Source organism: Podarcis liolepis (genome assembly GCF_965112155.1).
Source record: "Podarcis liolepis genome assembly, chromosome: 10".
NCBI lineage: Eukaryota > Metazoa > Chordata > Lepidosauria > Squamata > Lacertidae > Podarcis > Podarcis liolepis.
In genome coordinates this window covers 5,462,463-5,475,018 of record NC_139562.1, presented here as the reverse complement: position 1 = coordinate 5,475,018, position 12,556 = coordinate 5,462,463, and the positions used below count along the sequence as shown (strand labels likewise).

Below are 12,556 nucleotides of genomic sequence, written 5' to 3'. Positions count from 1 at the left end.
ATGTCTTCTAAAAGTGGGATAGTTGTTTATTTCCTTGACATCTGATGGGAGGACATTCCACAGGGAGGGTGCCACCACGAGAAGGCCCTCTGCCTGGTTCCCTGTAACCTCACTTCTTGTAGGGAGGGAACCACCAGAAGGCCCTCGGCGCTGGACCTCCGTGTCCGGGCTGAATGATGGGGGTGGGGACGCTCAGAGAAGAGCAACATTCACACAAGATCACAATCAAAGTGGAATGTGCATTTGTCTCAGACCTCAAGTAAGCGACTACATGTACTTCTTTCCCTTTGGTGACAATTTCGGATCCTACATTAAGCCAGATCATAGAAAGGGTTCAAGGTGTATCAGGATCCTTCCATTACAAGGATTTGACCACCATTTCTGCAGGTCAATGATTACGACCTGGGTATCCAAGGTTATCCGTGCCTAAGAGCCTCATTGCAAAATCTCTGCATGGTTCCTTTCACAGCCCTTGTGTGCTCTGATGCCCACTTTCTCACTCACAATGCTCCAATGGCTTCTGCTTGGACCGACACCGACTTGGCCTCCTTGGTATTGAAAATGTTGGCAACTTGGACACCTCAGGTATTTCATCATTGTAAGAGTCACATGAGAAGACCCTTGGGACATCCATTGTAGCAGCACGTAACCTCTCCTCTCAGCAGAAAAGGGTCATACATTGGCATGTATGTGAATGTACAGGGTCATATCTGAGACTCAGCCTCCTGGGTCTCTTTGTAGCTAAGGCAAAGTCGTGCTCAGGGGCTGGAGATGAGTCATAAATGGTCATTGTGACCTCAGGTTCCAAAGGCAGGATGGAATCATATTGGCTCTCATTGGTTCCCTGCACTACTGCTGTATCACAGTTGCAAATCAATGGAATAAAGGCAAAGTAGTCAAGGAGGCTTTGGAAAAAGCTCTCAAGGCAGACATAACCCTGTCAGCAGATATCTGCAATGTCTGGAGATATCACCCTGCCTCTCTCTCCCTCTCTCTCGTTCCTTAGTTTCAAGATTGTCCCACCCTAGTAGTTTTCTCATTTGAACCCTGCAAAGCAACTCCTGGCACACATATATTCTCAAATCTGCAATGAGACCAAATGGTGCAGATGCTAATGGGCACATTGCATCCTTAAAAACTAATGAAAGTTACAGCAGACTTGCTGGATCAGACCAAAGGTGTGTCTAGATGAGCATCCTGTTTGCTGCAACAAACTAGGGACACTCACAATCAGGTCGTGACGGCAACTGGAGTTCCCTCTCAACACAGAGGTTACATCTCAACATGATTAATCTGCATGGGCAGACCTATCCTCGTTCCATGCATTTTCTGAATCCTCTGCAAAGCTTTCTAAGATAGTGCCCTTACCACACTCTGTGGCAGTAAACTGTGTAAGCTTTTTGTCTGAGTTAGGTCTATCACTTTTGCAGCTAATTCTGAAATGGTGTTTCTTTTTAGTTCAGCCCTCTTAATTTATTTTACTTGTTTCAGTACTCATAAACTGTTCTACATTCAGAAAATACCTGAACGGTGTACATAAAAAATGTAAAACATAACACAGATGATAAGCAGCAGCAGAGGGAGGAGGTGGTGAGTAGGAGCCAGGGGGAGAAGCACCGTGCTTATCACCAGGCCCACTCCCTCCTTGACAAAAGCAGCTGTCTGCCAAGAGGCAGGGATAGCCTAACTTCTGTTGTTTATGCTCTAGTAACCTCTCGGTTTATGGGACGCGGGCGGCGCTGTGGGTTAAACCACAGAGCCTAGGGCTTGCCTATCAGAAGGTTGGCAGTTCGAATCCCCGCGACAGGGTGATCTCCCATTGCTCGGTCCCTGCTCCTGCTAACCTAGCAGTTTGAAAGCATGTCAAAGTGCAAGTAGATAAATAGGTACCACTCCGGCGGGAAGGTAAACGGCGTTTCCGTGTGCTGCTCTGGTTTGCCAGAAGCGGCTTAGTCATGCTGCCCACATGACCCGGAAGCTGTATGCCGGCTCCCTCGGCCAATAAAGTGAGATGAGCGCCGCAACCCCAGAGTTGTCCACGACTGGACCTAATGGTCAGGGGTCCCTTTACCTTCAACCTCTAGGTTAGATTACTGCAACACAATATACATGGGGCTGCCTCTGAAGACAGTTCAGAAACTTCAGCTGGTGCAGAATTCGGTCAGGTTGCACACTGGGTTGCATGAGAGCTTGAGCATTTTACACCAATCTTGGCTCGAGTACACTGGCTGCCAATTAGTTCCCAGGCCCAATTCAAAGTGCTATAAGCCTTAAATGACTCAGGACCACAAGAAATTGATTGATTGCCTGCCACGGATGTGATTGCTCTCCTCCTGAAGGAACCGGCATGCAGCCCGGAAGCCCAGTTAGCCTCAGTGGCTAGAAACACATTTTATTAGCTGTGCCTGGTATTATTGATTGATTGATTGATTGATTGATTGATTGATTGATTGAATCTATATACGTGGAGGTCTCAGGGCGGTTCACATAAAAAGATCACAATATATAAAATAAAAATAAAAGCAATAACCCAATAATACCTCCCTCCCCCCCAAAAGAGCCACATTTTAAAAGGGTATGGGATGTTGATCAGGTCAACCAAATGCCTGGTTAAAAAGGAACGTTTTTGCCCGGCACCTAAAGGTATATAACGAAGGCCAGGCGAACTTCCCTAGGCATTCCACGGACGGGGAGCCGCTGAAGAGAAGGCCCGTTCTCATGTTGCCACCCTCCGGAGCTCTCGAGGAGGAGACACATGAAGGAGGATCTCAGGAGATGATGTCAGGGTCAGGGTAGGTTCATGTGGAAAGAGGCAGTCCTTGAGGTATTGTGGTCCTGAGCCATTTAAGGCTTTATGGGTCAAAACGAGCCCTTTGAATTGGGCCTGGAAACTAATCGGTAGCCAGTTCAGTCGGACCAGTACAACAGCTATGACCATTCATGGACCAGGAAAGCTTGGCAACCGTAGTTCAGGCACTGGTGACTTCAAGTCTTGATTACTGCAATGCACTCTATGTGGGGTCCCTTGACCCCAGAAACTGCAGTTAGTGTCAGCACAACACACCTCTGCTCAGAGAACTAAGAGGGTTGCCAATTTGTTACTGGGTCAAGTTCAAGGCATTGCTACTGGAAGGCAAAACCCTTAACTGCTTTGGATCAGTTGATCTGCAGGGTCACCTTACCCCACATGTGCCCACTTGATGGATGTGTGAAACTTGCTTGTAATATTCATTTTGCAGTTGTAAAAAATTGAACTTTTAGTATGCTAGAACCTACACGTTAGAACACCCTGCTGTTGACATTTGGTCGGCAGATGCGTTCACTGTGCGTTTTCTGGCATCCACTTAAAACATTTTTGTTTAGACAAGCTTATACAGCAGCGTTTCTCAAATTTGGGTCCCCAGCTGTTGTTGGACTACAACTCCCATCATCCCTGACCACTGGTCCAAAAACACACAAAGCTGTTGACATGCTTTTCTTTTCTACTGTTAATTTCATTTATCCTTAAATGGTTGGTTGTTTTTAACTGTTTTTCCTGATAGTTTGAATATTTTATGTAAACCATTTAGAGGTTTTATTACAATCAGGTGGTATGCACATTTTGTTAAATAAATAAATACTGCCTGAATCCTAGCAAGGTGGCAGTCTCAGTAGGAGGGTGGTTCCTATATCCAGGAAACTGGTGTGTGACCTGCCCCATACGGGTCACAGTGTCTCTGAAGGAGCAGGTGGAACTGCGAAATGTGAACATGTTAGTGGGCTGGCTAATCTGGAATTTATTGGCTTGAGTTGCTTTGATTAGTCTGCTGGAGAAACTTCACTGTAAACTTGCTGATTTGTTTTGAAATAGTTAACAAATGAGTTGTTTATACTTTTCTGAATATTACTCGTTCTTAAGCACGAGTTGTGAATGTGGTGTCTTTCCTGGAACAGCTAAACAATTCATAACAAATGAAAACCAAGTAAAAATGGAAGAGAAGGCTGACGGTGATTCATTCCGAAAGCCTACACTGACCAGAACAAAGTCAGGACGCAAGTCTTGTATTAATCCCTGTCTTCATCTTCTATTTTTGAGGATGTTAGAACATTTGGCTTTGGCTACACAGGAGCTGTTGTGCTGAAGCGGAGGGAACAGAGACATGCAGATGCCCACTCAAAATCTGAAACTGCCTCTAAGAAGAGCATAGGAGAAACAGCACATACCAGAGCTGTAGCTATCCGTTGATGACTGAGAGATGGATCGGGACAAGGAACGGCGGCCAATCTTTGTGGGGCGCTTGTTGAATTCTTGCTTTTGGTCCGCAAACTGGATCTGTCAAGAGAGAAGGTAAGGTAAATTTAAAAGGCCAACAAATGCCATTGTTCTGCTGAAGTTAAGGAATAGTTGCCTGTATCAGTAGTTAGACTGGGTTGCAATTTCTTCAGCATTAACCTTCTTTAGTGGACTTGTTGGTGTGGGTGCTTCAGCCCCAGGCAACACACAGCGTTTTAACCTGTTACTTCGCTTCCAATCACAACTGCCAGGAGACAAGTGGCTGGAGATGAGGGGCCTTGGAGGTGCAGAGTCCACTCACAGTGGACAGAAACTACAGTGGTGCCCCGCAAGACGAATGCCTCGCTAGACGGAAAACCCGCTAGACGAAAGGGTTTTCCATTTTTCAATGCACTTCGCAGGACGAATTTCCCTATGGGCTTGCTTCGCAAGACGAAAATGTCTTGCGAGTCTTGAGATTTTTTTTCGCTTTCCCCCCTTTTTCTAAGCCGCTAAGCCTTTAATAGCCTTTTAGCAGCTAAGCCGCTAAGCCTTTAATAGCCGCTAAACCGCTAATAGCGCTAATCCGCTAATAGGGTTGCTTCGCAAGACGAAACAACCACTAGACGAAGATACTCGCGGAACGGATTAATTTCGTCTTGCGAGCCACCACTGTACTGTTCTGTTCAAAGAGTTCCTGGCACTCTAAATTACCGTATTTTTCGCTCTATAAGACGCACCAGACCACAAGACACACCTAGTTTTGGGAGGAGGAAAACAAGAAATAAAATATTCTGAATCTCAGAAGCCAGAACAGCAAGAGGGATCGCTGCGCAGTGAAAGCAGCAATCCCTCTTGATGTTCTGGCTTCTAGGATAGCTGCGCAGCCTGCATTCGCTCTATAAGACGCACACACATTTCCCCTTACTTTTTAGGAGGGAAAAAGTGAGTCTTATAGAGCAAAAAAATACGGTAAACCCCTCTCTCCGTGCCAGGTGGTAAGAAGCTACACAGTGGGGACTCAAAACAGTTTTGTGCTATAGGTACTCACTATGAAGACAGCAAAGACACCAAAATCAAGTATTTTCAGAAACCAAGGCTGTTTCGGTTAAACCTAAGCTTCCAAACCACATATGATTTCCGAAGAGTCAGAAGCTCAAACACACACACTTTCCAGTAGACTGCTGCCACACCAACACCTGAAAATTATTTGGGGGGGAACTTCCAATATTATCATGGAACAAAACATGATATGACCCAGTGGTGACAAGGGTGGACGTCAGTTTTAAAAACATGAACCATGGGTCCAATTTAGAAATAAAGTTGTTTAAAAGGAGGGAGAACTGAAAATGGCAGAAAGCATGCAATATAGCAAAATATACGCCCCAGATAAAAAGTCCTTTCTTTCACTGCCTATAAAGATGGTGCCAGACAAGACCTTCTTTGGATCTCCTGCCTTCAGAACCGAGGTGGTGGCACCCCAAATTTGGAATGCCTTTTCCAGGATTGTTTTGGTGGCACAAGCTTTTTAAATTATGTTTTTACCACTGTTTTAAATCTTGCTTGGCTCTGGTTTTAAAACACATTCCTGCCCTTTTAATGTTGTTTCGTTACGTTTTTAATTTGTTATGAATTGGTATCTGTTCCGGGGACCTCTGGGGGTTCGAACAACAGGAGAGAACGGGGACAGTCATACATTACACAGGCTCTGAGCAGGCGCAAGGAGGCATGCGCTACGTTACCATCGGTGTCCGAAGAAAGTTGTCGGCACGCCCAAGAACCAACAACTGAACTAAGGACCCATTAAGTGTCTTTTTAAACCCTTCTGTATATAATCCACAAAATGGTTGTGCCAATGACACACAAGGACTGAAAAAACTAGTGTAATCACAGGGCAAATCTCATGCAAATGTAGGGAAGTAAGGCCCTCATTCAACACAGGCAACGGAGGGCGCACATTTGACACCCACGTGAAACGGGATTCCTCGACAGGAAATTGAATGCCACCTGTTACAATCAAGTAGGCTGTTTGAGACTGAAGGGGGTAATAGAGCAGGATGGGCTAAGTAAATTCAGTTTTTAGAAATCAAGCAGATTTCTATCAAATGAGTAAAAGAGTGGCAAAAGACACACAGAAGCAAGCATTTAGACCACTCTGCTCACTCCTGCGCCCTTTTGACCAAAGGAAATCCTCCTCCCTGTTGAAGTCACAATAATGGATCTATTCCGGCAGCTAAAGGCTTTTCTTGCAGTAACCTTGCAAAGTTCACATTGTCTACTTTTTCTGAAAATAAAAGTATATCTCTTGAATTTCACGTATCAGTCAATGCAGGCTTCCTCAACCAGATGTTTCTGACCTACAACTCCCGTGATCCCTAGCTAGCAGGACCAGTGGTCAGGGATGATGGGAATTGTAGTCTCAAAACATCTGGAGGGCTGAGGTTGAGGAAGCCTGAGTCAATTGGAATCAATCCAGCAAGCGTTCTAGAAGGAACAGTTTAAAATCAGACTTATTCCCATGACCACAAGGGGTCAGGCCTCTAACAATCCTTAACTATCCTAACTACTGCTGAAAAAAATAAATGCCAACATCACCTTTCTTTTAGAGCCACTAATTCCTTTGATTAGGGCCACTAATAATGAATGGTAGTTCAATATAAAGAAGTATTTTTATTTACAAGACATTTCAGATGGGTGAAAAGTAGCAATTATATCCGCACTCTATAGCATCTCATATCCCTTAAATCCCTCTTTCGCTAAAGACATTTACAGTATGTGCTCCTTGTGCAAAAGCCCCATTCATGAGAAATCACAGCATTAATCCACCATCAACAGAAAGCAAGTCTTCAACAGTTGTTGAAAGCCACTGAAAATGATTTCTTGGCAGCATGTGCACAAAAGGGTCCAACACATTCCTGTGCCCTTTCTGGCTTTTCAACACAGCTGGCTGCCCATTTTAACACCACCATTGCACTGGTGCCTCCCTTACATCTGGAGGGCAAACAAAATTCTGCTCCCCCCAGATGCCACTTTCGCCATGCCCTTTGACTGGCAATTAGAAGAACAAGCAGAGACTTGGGCACCTGCCATGCCATGCCTCAACCGGGATGCTGTTTCTGAGATCTCTGGAAGCTCTTCTGCAGAATGCAGTGACGTACTGGGTATACAGTGGTACCTCGGGTTACATACGCTTCAGGTTACATACGCTTCAGGTTACACACTCCGCTAACCCAGAAATAGTACCTCGGGTTAAGAACCTTGCTTCAGGATGAGAACAGAAATTGTGTTTCGGCGGCGCAGCTGCAGCAGGAGGCCCCATTAGCTAAAGTGGTGCTTCAGGTTAATAACAGTTTCAGGTTAAGAACGAACCTCCGGAACGAATTAAGTACTTAATCCGAGATACCACTGTATAAGGGATGAGGCAGTCTCTCTAGCAGCCTGATCCCAAACTGTTTAAGACCTTATGTCTTAGTATCAAAACTTTGGACTTGGACCGACAGCTGATTGGCAGCCAGTGGAAATCCCACAAACAACATGTTGCATGTTGGAACTCGCTTGCTCCCAAAAGCAGCCCAGATCTACTGCACTGGCCGTAGCCTCTGAACTGCCCTCAAGGGTAGCGTCACATAGAGCGCATTGCAGGAATCCAGCTTCGAGGTTACCAATGTGTGGAAACTACGGTCAAGCTGTCCAGATGCCATCAAGATTAATGCCCAAGGCTAAGTTAGGTCCATTAATTTCAATAGATCTACTCCGAGTAGGACTAGCAGTGGCTACAACCCAGTCATTTACCACTATAAGTGCGCAATCTGGCAGGTGGCTGTAAGCAGCACCAAATAAAACCACCTCCCAGTGCGCACAGCCACATAAACCCCTCCACTCTGCATTCACCTGCTCAAAAAAGAGTGTTAGCAAGGTCAGATGAGGAGAAGGGGGATGTGGGGGGGGGGAACCAGTCAGGCAACCACAACAGCCTTTGAAATAATCATCATTTGATGATACTCCTGCTACTGGATTTTTAATCTGATTGCATTTTTATTTTAAGGCTGCCATATAATTTACTTCATCATTTTAGGTTGCCTGTGTTATTTCCCTCCTTTTAAAAAGAGAAGCATGGGCAAAACAAGATGCATCATAATTTAAAGGTCCCATCATCCCTGACTACTGGTCCTGTTAGCTAGGGGTGATGGAAGTTGCAGTCCCAAAACATCTGGAGGGCCGAGTTTGCCTATGCCTGATTTATAACATAGAAAACAACTACTTCACAATATGATCGTCGGCAACCCAGAAAGTATAAAACAATGCAACTAGATAAGAATACAAATCATTCCCAATATATAACTATAAACACACCTCTTACATATGTACCTTATGTGTGTATACAAACTCAGTATCACTTGGTGTGTCTCTTGCTCTCATGCTCTGCAAATAAAAAAAAAATATTTTGATACTATACTAAACTACACTGAAATGTTTACATGTTTCTTTGGTTGTCCTTGAATCTTTCCTCCGTGTTTGCCATCCTCTCCTGCCACACCCTTCGAGAACCACTAAACCTGTGGGAACAAGAAAAGCCTGCTAGATCCGGCCAAAGGGGTCCAATCCAGTCCAGAATCCTGGTCTTACAGTGGCCAACCAGGTGCCTGCAGGAAACCATCAAAGAGCCCTCTGCCCTCCTGCAGTTTCCAGCAACTGTTTTTTGGAAGAACTGCTGCCTCCAGCTGTTGACCTCTGCAGTCAGTCAGTGTATACCAGGCATGGCCAAACTTGGCCCTCCAGCTGTTTTGGGACTACAACTCCCATCATCCGTAGCTAACAGGACCGGTGGTCAGGAATGATGGGAACTGTAGTCCTAAAACAGCTGGAGGGCCAAGTTTGGCCATGCCTGGCGTATACAATTCTAAGTTGGATAAAACAAGTTCTGTTTAATTGGTCTAAGACAGAACTAGACCTTTAAAATACGAAGCTTTCCTTTTTAATCTGGCGGACTTTATTTGTGACGGTATTTTTAAAAATGCAGCAATTTTTAATTACAATGCAAGTTTCAGTTGAACTTTAGCAGCGTCATTCGGCTCATGGAAACTTTAGCCCCCCCCCCCGACCCCCCCCCCTGAAAGAGAACCTGACCTCAAAAAGAAACAGCACTCCCTCATGGTAATATAAATGAGTGGCCTCAGTTTCAGTGACCAGATCTCCTCCAGCCATCCAACACCAGTTGGAGTAGAGACACCTGTTGGCCGAAGAGGGCCAGTTTCATCCCTTGAAAGACGCAAACCTATTTCTCAGGCGAGTTAATTTTCTGCAGGGCAAATTCTTAAACAGGCACACAGAGTGCAATTCGTGAGCCTGACCCGCTGCGATCAGGTAAGCTCTGCTTATACAACTCTGCAAATCGGACAGCCGTGAACATTTGAAGCTAGATGCCAAATTTACCAGGGGGTGACAATGATTTCCATATTCCAGGGAAGACCCTCCTCTTCCTCTTCCGTGACCAGCAGGCCCTACGTTATGCTATCAGCTATCCGCCAACGTGCGGTGCTTAGGAATGTACCTTGTTCTGAGAGGATACTGTTCCAACCAAGGGGTCTGGTCCACCTTTCCCCTCGCGGCATGCTGTGGGGATGCAGGAGGGTAGTTCTAACCACCACTACTATTCTCAGCTTTATGATCTGCCCCTGACCTTGAGGAAAAGAGCTGAAGAGCAGGGCTGGAGCTCTAGCTGCCTCCCAAAGAAACGGGGAAGGCAGGCAGAACCGCAGCCTCTGCTCCAGGAAGAAACGGAAAGGCTTCCCCTCACCTGGGCTTTCATCCCTGAGTCGCCGTTGACACTGTACTTCTTGTGCTTCGGCATGGCGTTGGTACCCGGAGCTCTCTCGCCAGCCCTGCGCAGTCCTCCCGAGAGAGGCGGCTGGCCATCCCCTTTATACCTCCTTTCCCTGCACCAGTGACCCTGTCCGCTCTGGTTTCAACTCTCTTGCTCGGGGAGGGAAGATAGGGTAGAGGCGGGAGGGAGGTTGCGAGAGGTAAAGAGGGCTCCTTCCTCTTGCCTGGTGGCCTCAACTCTCTCTTCCAGGGCTCCATTTGGCAGGGAACGAGCCCGCAGCTTTAATGAATTTCTGCTGCTTGTGCCTGGCGGAACAAAGCTTTGCTGGTCTTCTCTCTCTCTCTCTCTCTCCCTCACCCCATTTTCCCTTCTCCTTTAATTGTTGTTTTATCGTGTTCCCCTCACCTCAGAACCATTAAGCTGCGGTTTCTAACATGGCCTGGCTTGTGCGAGCGTAACAATGGCTCATTTATGTAACCAGAATATTTCCTTGCCTGCTATAATTAACTTGCTAATTAGGTACCTTTAAATTTGAGGCTCTCTCCACCCACCCCTGTTTCCACAATCTCCCTTTCCTCAGCCTCAGATTAAGTTTAAACAGAGACACATTAGAACCAAGTTAACTAATGAGCAACTAAAACAATGAAGGCATTTATTGGCCAAAGAGTTGGTTGAGGGTTGTTGGGGGGGTTTTTTTGCAACGGTCGAAAAGGTCGCTTGCCCTTATTGCAGTTGCAAGAAAATTGTGTCCTTCAGAGACACACAAGCGTAATGCAAGGAAGCCACAGGAGACTAAAATAAGCACACGGATGTTTTTCTTCCCAGTTCTGACACCTCCTTGAAAAGAGAAGGGAAAGAGGAAGACCAAGATGCCCCAAAATCCAACTATTCTGGACAACAGCCATACGAGAAATATGTAAAATAACTAAGCAAGTATTAGACACCACCCCAGAATTGGCCCTACTAAACATCTTCCAAGACAACAATGCTCATTTACACCACAAAGAACTCATAACCCACCTACTTTCAGCACCCAGAAACACCATAACCAGACACTGGAGAGACCTGTCAGGAGTAAGCATGGAACAATGGTACCAAATAGTATGGGAAACAGCCATACTAGAAAAATTAACCAATAAACTGAAACTGACACGGGGACAAATAGAAGAAGACGTCTTCACCCCGGTATGGCTCCCCTTTATCACATACACAGCCCAACAGGACAATGACAATAATCCACCAACAGCATACAAATCAATATGGCTAACCTGATCCAAAACACCCACCCACCCCACTCACACACGAAAACAAAGATCACCACAGCCAATCACAAATGAACAACCGCACCCTAGGCCAACCCCAAGTTCCCTCACCACCAAAGGAACACAAATGAACAGCAGAGAACCAGCACGAGCAACGCTGACACCAAACCCTACATACATTAAGCAAAATGGAAACATCACCACTCGACCCCACCCCACCCATCTTCCCCCCCCCCCACTAATGTCTCAACAAATGAAACTAATCTGTAAAAATGTTACATGGAAAAAATACGAGAGACATTACACATACTTCTGTAAAACAAGAAAATCTTTAATAATAATAATAATAATAACAACTATTACAAAAAAGTACTTTCCAAGAAAAGACCGCATCACCTGTGATAGTGCCTGGATGTGGGCTTCAGTCCAGGGACTGAACCCGGTGGTGTCATAAGAATGTCAAAAGCTACCTTATTATCAGTCTGTCCCTTGGTCCATCTGGCTCAGTATGGGCCACACAGACTGGCAGCAGCTCTCATGCAGTCTTTCCCAGTCATATTGTGAGATGCTGAGGCCTGAACTTGGGACGTTCTGCTTGCAAAACAGGTGCTCTATCATTATGCTACTGTCCTTCCTCACTACAGCCCCAGCCTGCACAACGAAACATGTGAATGACACCAGGTTGGGGAAGTCTGAACGATGGTGTACTCAGAACACTTCTGGTGCAGGTGCAGAACTCTGCATGTGCCACAGCCTACAGCCATACCACCATGAACACGCTCAAGGCAAAAAACCCACAAAAAACCCACAAAACTCTTATTCCAAAAAAAGAAAAAGTGGTGCAGAGTTTTCTTCTTGAGGCTGCTAACTAGTGACTCTGCCAGTTTTGCAGCGGAGGACGCTTGAGAAATTTGCCAGAGAAAGTCCATCAAGTTGTGATCTGCAAATAAGACCCAACCATATATTTTTTTAAAAAATCCTGTATGTGGGAAACCTGATCTTCTACTCCCAGCTATCATGCCCAGGGAAGAATCTCTGGCACACAGCTGCTTAGGAAAAGAGTGAGATATGGAGGAGTCAGGTTCAAATCATCTTTCAGTCAGTTCTCTCCCTCAGCCTCCATTCTCCATCTCTAAAAACAGATCTGCTGCCCAGTGGACTAGATAGGTCCAAGGTTAAATACAGCAAGACCATGAACTAAGAATTTTGCACACAAAG

General features: G+C 45.6%; 1 protein-coding gene and 1 long non-coding RNA gene across 6 annotated transcripts in view; one reads left to right on the top strand and one right to left on the bottom strand.

Moving 5' to 3' along the window:
- LOC310687054 overlaps nt 1–12,556 on the top strand; it is a 214,686-nt gene that overhangs the window by 140,621 nt on the left and 61,509 nt on the right. The gene's annotated exons all lie outside the window — the stretch shown is intronic.
- Nucleotides 1–12,556, bottom strand: part of AHCYL2 (adenosylhomocysteinase like 2) — a 169,219-nt gene that overhangs the window by 104,916 nt on the left and 51,747 nt on the right. For 3 of the 5 annotated variants that reach the window (XM_083461243.1, XM_083461244.1, XM_083461247.1), the window contains exon 2: nt 4,204–4,312. In XM_083461243.1, the coding sequence (XP_083317369.1) occupies nt 4,204–4,312 (109 nt within the window). Of the gene's footprint in view, nt 1–504; nt 784–4,203; nt 4,313–8,620; nt 8,670–12,556 lie in introns of those variants that run through there. The other 2 variants (XM_083461245.1, XM_083461246.1) reach the window with 2 other exon arrangements.